This window comes from Nuphar pumila, chromosome 6 (assembly GCF_984573655.1).
Source record: "Nuphar pumila chromosome 6, dmNupPumi1.hap1.1, whole genome shotgun sequence".
NCBI lineage: Eukaryota > Viridiplantae > Streptophyta > Magnoliopsida > Nymphaeales > Nymphaeaceae > Nuphar > Nuphar pumila.
In genome coordinates, this window is record NC_143254.1 from 48,267,838 (window position 1) to 48,280,027 (window position 12,190).

The window sequence follows — 12,190 nt, forward strand, 5'->3', positions numbered from 1 at the left end:
TTGACGTTAAAAACGCTTTTTTAAATGGAAATTTATATGAAGAAGTGCTTATGGATCCTCTGCCAGGTCTTGAAATTGGTAAAGGAAATATTCTAAAGTTAAATAAAGCTCTCTATGGTCTTAAACAAGCACCTAAAGCTTGGTATGATCTTTTTAGCAAAGTAGTTCTTGATAATGGTTTCTCCTCATGTTATACTGATACTGCTTTGTTTGTTAAAAATTCTAATGATCACATTACAATTCTGTTATTATATGTTGATGACATGATTATCACAGGTAATGATAAGAGAGGTATTAACCTTATTAAGAATATTCTCAAAGAAAATTTTGATATGTCTGATCTTGGTTATCTAAGATATTTTTTAGGTATTGAAGTTGCATACTCTCCCAAAGGGTATGTCCTCTCTCAGATGAAGCTTGCCTCCAACATTATTGACAGGTCTGGACTGACTGATGACAAGAAAGTGGAGACGCCAGAAATAATCAATGCCAAGATGAGAGCCAGTGATGGCACTCCTTTAGCTGATCCCACACCTTATCGTCAATTGATTGGGTCGCTCACATACTTATCCATCACTAAGCCCGATATTTCTCATGCAGTTCATAGTGCAAGTCAATTTCAGACTGCTCCCTCCACCATTCACATGGCTGCTGTCATGAGAATTATCAGATATTTGAAAGGCACCATAACAAAAGGATTATTCTTACCCTCTTCTTCACCTCTTACTTTACTTGCTTATACTGACTCTGATTGGGGTGGTAACCCCGATGATCGTATTTCTACCACAGGGTATTGTGTGTTTCTTGGAGAGTCACTTATCTCTTGGAGGTGTAAGAAGCAACAGAAAGTTTCACTCTCTTCTACTGAAGCAGAGTATCGTGCGATGGCCACTACCACCACGGAGATCGTATGGTTAAGAAGTTTGCTTAAAGATATGGGAGTCTCATTCTCAACTCCCTCAAAGCTGTGCTGCGACAACAAGAGCTCTATCTACATTGCCAGCAATCACACCTTTCATGAAAGAACAAAGCACATTGAGATGGATTGCCATTATGTTCGTGATGAGTTCCTACGAGGCACCATTCAATTGCCTTATGTTCCAACCGAGTACTAGTTGGCGGACTTCTTCACCAAAGCTTTGCCATCGCCTCGTTTCTTCTTTCTCCTTAGCAAACTCTCGGTGATCTCACCGTGTGTTTGAGGGGGGGTGTTAAAATATGTTGTACATATATATATTTATATATATAGATCACGACACATACACATATATATATTAATTATATATATGTCTATGTGTCTATCTACATATATAAATATATATATATATATATTTATATCTTTTGTAAATAGACCCATATAGGGGTAAAACAGTCTTTTTACTTATCGCATATTGTAATTTTTCTCCTTTTCTTTTATTTCCTTTTTTTTTCTTTCTTTTTTATTTTCTTTATTCCTTTTCTTTTCCACCTTGGAATGGGCCCCACCTAGGAGGACGTTGGAGCATCCAACGGTCATATTTATGACCGTTGGAAGGGCTCCAACGTCCCTCTAGGAGCCCTTCCAAGGCCTCCTCTTTTGTCTATAAATAAAGGGGTTTCTCCCCATTGTAAAGCATGCTTCTTTGAAGCCTTTTGAGTGGAATATATATTTTTCCTCTTCTTTTGGGTGCCTTACCACTTTAAGTGGTTGTGTTGTTCTTTTGCCCATTAGTGGCTATTTGTGTATGTGCGTGCTCTCTTGTTTTGCTCTTGGAGACTTCATCCGGCACTTCATTACAATATGTGTGAATTCACAATGCTAGATATTTTGGTTTATTCTTTGCTTAAACATTTTTCAATAATTGGTTTTATTTGTGGAGTTTATTGCTTTGCATCAGTTCTCAGTTGGTGCTGAGACAGCTTTGGAATACAGCTTTTGGGATAAGATAATATGTTGGCTTGAGAAAATATTAGAAAATCTAGAAAGGAATGGATAAATTTGAAGAGAAAAAAACTGAAATTAGACAATGGCTTTGTTGTGATTATATCCCAAAATATTGTGGTAATATGACAGGAAAGGATATGAATGCTTTGAACCTCACCGAGGACATGGCGTTGGATAGAAATGATTGGAGGAAAAGGATTCATGTGGAAGACCCAAAATGAATTTCTTTTTTGGTTCATATCGCTGACCCCAATTGTTTTGGGATGAAGGCGTAGTTGTTGTTGTTGTTGTATTGTGGTAATATGACAATATTTTTATGATGAATTTGGATTGAGATAAACTGAAGTTCTGCCCTTTGGAAGTTTCCCAATACATGATGAAAATATATTTTTCTAATTGATAATGTTGACTGGGTTCATTTTAGATTTTGGATCAGTTCAAACTTTTACGTTTTTTTAATTTCCTCACCTTTTACTTGAGTTTTGCCTTTAATTTTATCTCTGCCTTTAGGAATTAGTTTTATCAGATCTGGGAGTGTTGGGTGTTGTATAATGGAGATTGTCATTTTGTGCTTATGTTTCAACAGCCAGTGGTTTTGGTTAAACTTAAACAAATGCATGTATATGAGAAACCTGCAGATACATGGATGAGGAGCTTGTATCTGCTGGCCTATTGTGATGTGAAGTACTGCAACATGTTCTTTAGTTGTTTGTTCCTTAATGTTATCATGCTTTCCCTTTAAGTTTGTCTTCATGCATCTGTTTAAAGTCTACTGTGATTTTAACCAGGAGAAGAACTTGAAATTTTAAACAGAGTCAGTCTTTGGTTTTCCTTAATCACTGGTAATACAGGATAAACATTTATGCAGTGAAGCAATTGACGTTAGCTTTCACGTAAATACATGCATCGCATGATGTGTTGTTCTAAAGAAAGTTATCTTTGTTGAAGTGTATGTGCAAGCTTATGGTTCCTATCCTTACTCCAGTAACTTGAGCTGCATTAACTAGGACTTTTTTCATTTCTTCTTATTATTTTTTTCTAATCTTTGTTCTGTTACCTTTGCTTTTGATGCTTCTCATTCACATATTATGTTTATGGTTTTTACCTTTTTTTGAAATATGTTTCAATTGGATGCATCATCTCATTGCATGCTCTGTAGGGGCATAATTATTGTCAAGCTCCGTCGTGGGCAAGAATTGAGGTTGAGAGCCATAGCAAGAAAGGGTATTGGCAAAGACCATGCAAAATGGTCACCTGCTGCCACAGTTACATTCATGTATGAACCAGAGATTCATATCAATGAGGATCTAATGGAAACCTTAACACTTGAAGAAAAGCAAGAATGGGTTGACAGTTGTCCTACTCGAGTTTTCAGCATTGACCCAAATAGTCAACAGGTTGGTGAAGCCATTTTCTATTATCCTGCTACATCAATGGTCATGTCTGCTCAGACTTTTTTTTACTTAAGCCATTCATTCTATGATGATCTTGCTTTGTATGTCATATATACTATCTGGATCACATGTTTCTTTTGCCATATTCGAATGGTTGTTGGGGAACCCTGTTTGGGGATAGTGTATTCTGTTTATTTGAATTATATATCTTTTTTGTGAAATATTATTCATGATATCATTGGAGATCTTCAATTGACTATAGTCCCTATCAGAAAGGCAGTCTGCCTTTTTTTTCCCTCAGAAGGCAGGGTTCCCCCTCCCCACTTCATTTCACTGATTCTGCTATAATTTTTGAGTCACCCTGATGTTTAAGGTTTTCTGCTGTTCTTATGATCACAAATCTTATCATTAAATGGTTTTTGGGTAAAGATGCTACAGAAAATGAAAATTTGCATGGACAATATTACTTGAATATTGAACAGGGAACAGTCTGCTGCCTTGCATGGGTGGTCATGTTCTGATCTATTATCGTAGTGTGCATATAACAAATGCATCCACGCATGAATTTTGTGTACACTGATTGATTATTCAGTCAGGGAATACATGAGGACATTGAGTGACCTGTAACATCTAAAAAGTGCAGCTCACCATCTCCCTTCCTGCATTCTCCCTGTTCACTTTAGGTCCCGCTTGGGGCGGTGTCGGGGATGTCGATCGAGGTTGTCGGAGCGGGAGGTGGAGGTGGTGGGTCGTCGGTGCTTGGTGGTCGCCGACGGCTTCAGTCGCCGACATCTTTTTAAAGACGTGGGTTGCCGAACCTTCGAGAACTCGGATCGGGTTCGGGTCTGGTCTGAGTCCGATACGTCTGACCCAAGTCCGACATGCTATGACACATGTCCGGTACGAATCCGACATATTCTTTTCCTGGGTTTTACATACTACCCTCCTTAAAAAAAATTTCGTCCACAAAATTTCATTGCATATCTACTTGTAGAGATCGTAGTCTAAGGTGATTAGTATGGATGAGGATACACAACCTGTGTGTGTGATCCCAAACATGTATGCTTTTAAAGTGATTAGGACAACTCATAATGAGTTCCTGAGATTCAGTTGAACAAAATATATGCGTGATTTCATTAATAAACTTTTGTTCCTTGAATGAGGTCATTATTAGGTCATCGTTTGTTGCCCTCACTATCGCTATTCCAACATACTTTTTGCCCTGAATAACCTTAACTTATTCCCATTTCTCAAGGCCTTGTGCGACCAACTTTCTTCTGTCATGACTCCCCTTAAGTTGTCATTCTTTCTCCGAATGGCCCAAAACATAATCTCCTATCAAGATCTAAAATAAATAAGGATCTGATTCTCTAATCATGCTATAATGGAAAAAGCCAGATAATACACTTCCTCACAGGAATTTACCGTCTTTGTGGCTACCCGCTCTGGGACAATATACTTTCTCATAGAGATCTACCGTTTTAGCCGGATTACCAGATCTTGATCATACCCTCACAGAGAATCCTTTAAGAACAGGTCCTCAACAGACACCATATTCAATGATACATGCATCAATAAAAATGACCGGTCTCAGGATCGATAGCCACTAACACGGGCACAAGTAAGTATATCATCAACATGCATCTCATTACTTCATATCACACTTAAATCATAAATCTACATATTTCACCAATAAAGTTCCATGAACCATAGTTCACCATTTGAACTTCAACATTTATCACATGCTTTCATAATTTCAGATCACGTGGCATTTAAATTATTATCATACAAAAGCATATTATCCTACTCATCATATCATCGCCACATGGAACATTGCATTTCTTAAATTGGACCTCGAATCTTGCGTAAACAAAGCATGAGTTCTATACATACGCGAACACATATATATTATAATACGAAATGATTAAACCTCAACATACGTAACTCCTACGTAGTTCGAGTTATGCACACAAGATTCAACTCGTATATACATCTAAGATATTCAGATCATTGCATCATCTTCCTATGCCTTCATAATTCTTATATCAAATCACATTCGATCATTCGAGCGTGAAACACACACACGTACCTTCTGGATAATTTAGTTAAATATTCATGATACCCATCAATCATGCTATGATATATTCACAAAGACAATCATAATGCAATTTTTTGCAATGAAACTATCTGGGCGTGATGTATCATTCATCTAATAAGTCAAAACTAACCATTTGTAAGCGTGATCTGTCATTCACCTAAATAGTCCAAAGTAATCATTTGTAGGCGTGATATGTCATCCACCTAATAAGTCAGAACTAATCATTCGTAAGCGTGATATGTCATTCACCTATATGCTAACATAAGCATCAAAATCATAAGAATCTTGGTTGGACAAAATTCATAGGCAATTTCATTGAACATCTAAACCGAAACACATTTCTTTAATTAAAATAAATTCAAAACAATTTAAATAATAATACTTACAGTGCGATGTAGATGCCGGATGATCAAGGATCACTCCTTTCCCTATCGCTCTGATACCAAGTTGTAATGCTCCAAAAATCTAGGACTTATAAATTTTTATGAAAAAATTGAATTCTTTGTAATCATTCGTTTATCAGAGTTTTGAAATAATAATTCAACAGAAAAGAGTGTTTGAAATAGCAAGTCAATGGACCTTGGGCGCATTACACTGCAAACTTTCTTTCACAAACATATTTGAAACTCCATACATTTAAGAAATCAAATAGACTATAGGAATACAATTTTTAATAGTTTGAGACTTGTACAAAATGAGAGAAATTTCAAGAAAACCTTTATGCAAATTTACCAAAATGACCTCAGGAGCGAAACGTTAAGGAAAGAGTCGCATCTTGATCTCATCACGTCATCGTGTTATCGCAGTCTGTATGGATCCAATCATCACTTGCGCCCATAAAATGTGTCAGTTTTACGAAAAATGGTAGGTACACAAGTAAGACAATGTAAAACCAAATTAAAGCAAGACATATTATACTAGCAGGATAAGCAGTAATTAAACTCCACTAGCATGAGCCATAGATTATGCAAATGAATAATTTAATATACAACCCTGTAAGTGTGATCATGTAATTATGAAATCAAGTGAGCTATTAACTATCACAAGGTAAGAGTTCATTTATCACAAGGCATACACAATTTCATGACAAGTAATTACATTAATCATAAGGTGCAATCAATTGCACAGCAAGCAATTCTATCAATCACAAGATATAAGCAACACGTAAATTACGAGTTGTAAGCAATTGTACAACAAGCAATTACATTAGCCATAAAATGTGATCAGTTCGTACATTACGAGATGTAAGCAATTGCACAACAAGCAGTTCTATTAATCATAAGAGACTTGAGCCAACAAGTGCTGTGAATAAAATATTTATTGTTTTGATATTAGCTGGACTGTGAGTATGCACAGACGCGAAACGTAAAAACCACTGAGACTGATCTAGAGGTTTATTATGCCATGTATTTTTGATAACTCGGATAGCTGACTGAGTCCGCTCCTAAGGGGACAGTAAGTGACCAAAAGAGGATTCTCTAAAGGCCACTCGTTCAAATGATGCATCCAATTTCTGCAGAAGTCCTGAAGCTACCTTTTGTATCTAATTTCTCCTAACTCCGATGACTAGGGAAGTCGAGTTATTTGCCCGTAAGGTGGTCGTTAACGACCTGTCCATCAGAGTTTTTGTACCATCCATCATCTCTTTTGATGAACCGTAAAGAACGGGCACGACGAGGATTTCTTAACCACCGCCCCGTTTTACATGCTCTGGTCCATTAGACCCACTCGAGAATCTTATTTGTGAATGCGCATAGTCACCATTTTGTGATTTCAACAATTTGCCATTGCATGGTTCGATGTAACCATAGACCTCTCATCCTACTCATCGTAGTACGCAACGTACCTGTTCAAAAGTACAACTACGATGAGAGGGGTATGGATTTCTTAAAGGAAATCCCCAAAACATTGCTTTGCAAAAATACATGGTGTAATCGTTCAAGTTCAAATTTGACATGCTCTGGTCTTTTAGACCGATACAAGCTTCTTGCCTATTAGGCAAACATCAACATTACATGATTACAATAATGCACTAAGACACATTTCGAGGTTACCACATACCTCTCATCTTACTCATCGTAGTTTAATCATATTGTACCTGTCTAAAAGTACGGTTACGAAAAGAGGGGCATAAATTTCTCAAAAGAAACCCAACAACGTAATCTCGCAAAGGAAGTGAATTAACAAATATCTAGTTTGACAAGAAAATCCAACAACAATGTCTCACAAAGGAAGTGACAAGACAACCCAACAAAGTCTCGCAACAAAAGTGATACAACAAACATCTAGCGATGGTGCAGGTTCCTCGGTAGAACCCCTCGCCCAACCCATGCACATGGCCATAAACAGGGTTGTTCGAGTTGTATCAAAAACGCAAATAGAAGTAGCAAAAACCCTATTCCTAAATGCGTCGATTTGGGAGACTTGGCTATTATTTCGTAAGACTCTAAAACTTTACTTTATAAAACTGTTTATTTGGAAAGCTGGACTTATGAAAAAAAATCCTTTTTAAGGATTTTAGTGCTCACGCACAAACTCGTATCTTTTGAGAAAGAGCATTCTTGAAACGTGCTAAATCAAACGCCTTATTTTAGAACATGATTTATCTTTCAAACTGAGTACGACACTGGGCAACTCGCACGAGGCAAGATTGCCATAGATCTCTTATTCGTTTATCGCAGTATTCGTATGCCGCACATAACTCACGATACTGGTTTCGATAAATGGGATAGGGGTTTTCCAAAGGGCCAAACCAAAATACAAGTTCGTGTCCCTTAATCGGGATCATCCGAGTCGTATCGGGTACAAAAATCAGAGTTGTAAAACACTTCTTTTAATTGCATTGATTTGAGAGTTCCTGTCACTACCTTGTAAAAGACTTTCAAAATCTGCTTTGCAAAACTATGTATTTGGAAAAATGGGTTTGCGCCTAAAAACCATCTTTTTGGAGAATCGAAGTGCATAAGTGTGCGTCGTGTCTTTTAAAACAAATAAACAAAATGGAATACGCTCAAAGCTGCACTTAAGTGCAAGTCAGCAACAAGCGAGCTCGTGCACGATACAGTGTGACGATAAGGTGCGATCGATCCCCAAAGTGCAAAACTGCGTGTCGAGCACAAAAATCTTAAAGACAGTGCATGAGGTACAAAACCATACCTCGGCTAAACAATCATGCAATCAAGTGAATACGCAAGACAATGCACGAGGTACGAAACCGTACCTCAACTAAACAATCATACAATCATACAATCAAGTGAAGACGCAAGACAATGCACGAGATACAAAACCACACCTCGGCTAAACAAACATGCAAGCAAGTGAATACACAAGGCAGTGCACGAGGTACGAAACCGCACCTCGGCTAAACAAACATGCAATCAAGTAAATGCATAAGGCAGTGCATTAAAGAGCGTCAACAAAGTAAAAACAAGAAAAGACAGAAAGAAAAGCCTAGACACATTAAGCGCGGCGGCAAAGTAAAGACATGAAAGAAAATACAAAAAAATAAGAGTGAAAGTAAAAGCCTCGGCACATAAAGCATGGCGGCAAAGTAAAGACAAGAAAGCAAAGACAGAAAGTAAATGCAAAAATAAAAGCTTGGGCACATAAAGCGCGGCGGCAAGGTAAAGACAAGAAAATAAAATGCAGAAAAGTAAACACAGGAAAAGAAAAGGCCTTGGCACATAAAGCGCGGGGCTACATAAAGGGAAATACACAAAAAGAAAAAGATAGAAAGTAAAAAGATAAGGATCGCGAAACCGCGTCCTTGAGTTAAAGGCGTACATATATAGCTATGTCACAGGGATTCGGCTAGCAGGGTGCCGCACTCGCGTCGACGCGACTCGACGCGGGTGCGGCACCAGGTGCGTTCAACCCGATCCTGGGTGCGTTGACCGCACCCAGGATCATTAAGGTCCTTTTTTTTGGATTTTTTTTTTTAAAAATTTGCCCAAATGGGCTTCGAATTTTTATTTTTTAAAAAATTATGCTGACAGCAGCTGTCAGCTGCTGTCTGTCAGCTGCTGACAGCAACTGTCTGTCAGCTGCTGACAGCAACTGTCTGTCAGCTGCTGACAGCTGCAACAACTGTCTGTCAACTGCTGACAGCAATTTGAAAAAAAACCCGCTTGTTCCCCCGACCCCCTTTATTTATATATATATATATATTACATTTTTGCCCCTGCCGCACTCCCGCACCCGGGTTTTTTGGAAGTGCCGAAACCCTGCACCCGCACCTGCACCCATGTGACATAGATATATAGATATACCTATACATATTGTCCATAGTGCTTCCTTTTCTCAATTTAAGTTTTAATTGCTTAATTTAAGTTCGTTCATTGTCTTTTGCGCAACTTTCTCCTACCTTGAGGGGTTGCGGTTCTGCGTACGCTTGCGAGCGTAAGTACGTACGTGCTCGGGCCACTGGGTGCGAGCGTGCTTCGTCGTGCAACCTGCAAGCGTAAAGATGTTAGTATGATTTAAAACAGGAGGCGAGTCCCGTAAGACCCGAAGTGGTCAACAAACCGGACCCCGATACGAGGGTAGGCAGGGGGCTCTGCTCCCTGCCTGTAGGAAGAGAGCAGAGACAGGGCCCAGGCCCTTGTATGACCAACAATGCAGAGAGAAAGGAGATGGGGGCCCAGCCCTATCCCAGCGAAAGCAGGGTGGCATGGAGGGACCTGTCCCCTCTTCTGTGCCCACGGGGATAAACAGAAGACAGAGGGGCTCCGCCCCCTGCCGGCCAGAGGAAAACACAGGCAGGGGGCACCGGCCTCTGCCTGACGAAAGGAAGACAGAGGCAGGGGGCAGAGCCCCCTTGCCGACCAAAGAAAACGACAGACAGGGGGCTCTGCTCCCTGCCTGACGAAAAGGAAGACAACGGCAGGGGGCTCCACCCCTCCCCCGAGAACAAAAAGGAAAATAGGCAGGGGGTAGAGCCCCCTGCTGGCCGATGAATGACAAAGGCAAGGGCTCCCCCCCACCGACGAACAAGAAGACTGTGGCAGGGGCCCTGCCCCCCTGTCAAAAGAAAAAGGAAAACAGGCAGGGGGCGAAGCCCCCCTACTGGACGAAAAGGAAGACAAGAGCCCCTGCCGGACAAAGAAGAGGAAAAAAAAGAAGAAGAGGCGGGGATGGCAGGGGCTTGGCCCCTGCCGGCCCTACCAGGAAATACAGCATGCGGCAGGGGCTTGGCCCCTGTCGGAACGAAGGCGGCAGGGAACCCCTGCCGCCCCAACAACAAGAGGTAGGCGGCAGCTCTGCCGCCTGGCGGAAAAATTAAAAGAAAAGCAGAGGAAGATGTCAGACGAAGGGGGCTATCACCTGCAGATGGCGACGTCGAGGCTGCTCAGGCATCACCAAAAGACGAGGAAAAGAAAAAGAAAGAGGGTAATGGGGAGGCGGCCTCCAGCGTTGGGTGGTGTCGGTCCAAACACTAGAGAAAGGGGACGTGAGTTGAGAGGAGAGGTTAGGGTCGGGTGGTGATAGAGGGTCGCCGGCGACGACGTTCGTCGATAGCAGAGAGAACCCAGGAGAGACAAAACTCGGGGCGGCGTCGGGGACGTCGGTCGAGGTTGTCGGAGCGGGAGGTGGAGGCGTTGGGTCGCCGACGGCTTCGATCTCCGACGACTGCAAGGAAGGATCCAGAGATGCTAGGCGTAGAGGAGAGAGAAGGTTGCAAGGGGTTTTTGCCCCTCGCCTTCGGTGTCTGCATCTTTTTAAAGACACAGGCTGTCGAACCTTCGAGAACCCGGATCAGGCTTGGGTTTGGTCTGAGTCCGATACGTTGGACCCAGGTCCGACCCAAGTCTGACACACCACGACACATGTCCGGTACGAATCCGATACGTGTCCGACACGTTTTTTTTCCTGGGTTTTACACATGTAGATAAGCTTGCAAAAACTGGAGGTGGTGAAAACACGAGATTTTGATGCAAGCTCTGTGAAAGAGATTTTATTGGGTCTTACACAAGAGTTAAAGCTTATTTGTTGAAGATACCAGGACATGACATTTCATGATGAAGAAAAGTTGATGAGGCAATGCGAAGACAATACAAGAAGAATATGAGAAGAGAAAGACAATGAGTGATTCTTGTGCAATTAGTGTGCCATTTGGAAGCCACCACGAAGATGCTTAAAAAAAAGTGAACGTAACAGGTAGAGGAACAAGAATGATAGAAGCATCATTCAATACATGTGGAAGGAGGAAGATGGATAAAAAAGTAGGAATGTATTTTTATTGTAGTTCACTCCCATAATGCAGCTCAGTGTTGTGAAAAGCGTTGAGGCGTAGCGAGGCGCTCCACCAAAATCTGAAGCGAGGCATAAGCCTCGAGGTACAAAGAGTAAGCCTCAAAATAAAATTTTTTAACTTAAAAAAACTATAAAAATGATCTAAAATTATAAATAAATAAGAAACGCTTTATTGATGAAGCAACAACCAATAAAAAAAATCTCAAATAAATACAGAAAAAATATGAGATTAACATGTAAAAGTAACATTAAAAAAATAACAATCGGCAGCTCCACGATATAAATGGCTTAGCAATCGGCCAAGGCTCCTACCATCTCTTGTTAATGACTAAAATCTAACATAGTGAATGATATCAACAACAATTTTTTCCTTATAACAAGTATATTAATAATCTACTTTAAAACATCTTCAGTTTGTCAGTAAAGCGAGCAGAAATTTTAATATGTTTGGCAACAGTGAACCCCTAAAAACATCTCAAAGTTTGATAAGCAACATAACCATCTTACCATTTATGGATTGAA

The 12,190-nt window shown here is 40.2% G+C and overlaps 1 protein-coding gene across 1 annotated transcript in view; it reads left to right on the forward strand.

The window, feature by feature from the left end:
- LOC149834795 (DNA-directed RNA polymerases II, IV and V subunit 3-like) overlaps positions 1-12,190 on the forward strand; it is a 58,859-nt gene that overhangs the window by 12,349 nt on the left and 34,320 nt on the right. The window contains exon 2 of the mRNA XM_090010296.1: positions 3,084-3,321. Coding sequence (XP_089866422.1) covers positions 3,084-3,321 — 238 coding nt within the window. The remainder of the gene's footprint in view (positions 1-3,083; positions 3,322-12,190) is intronic.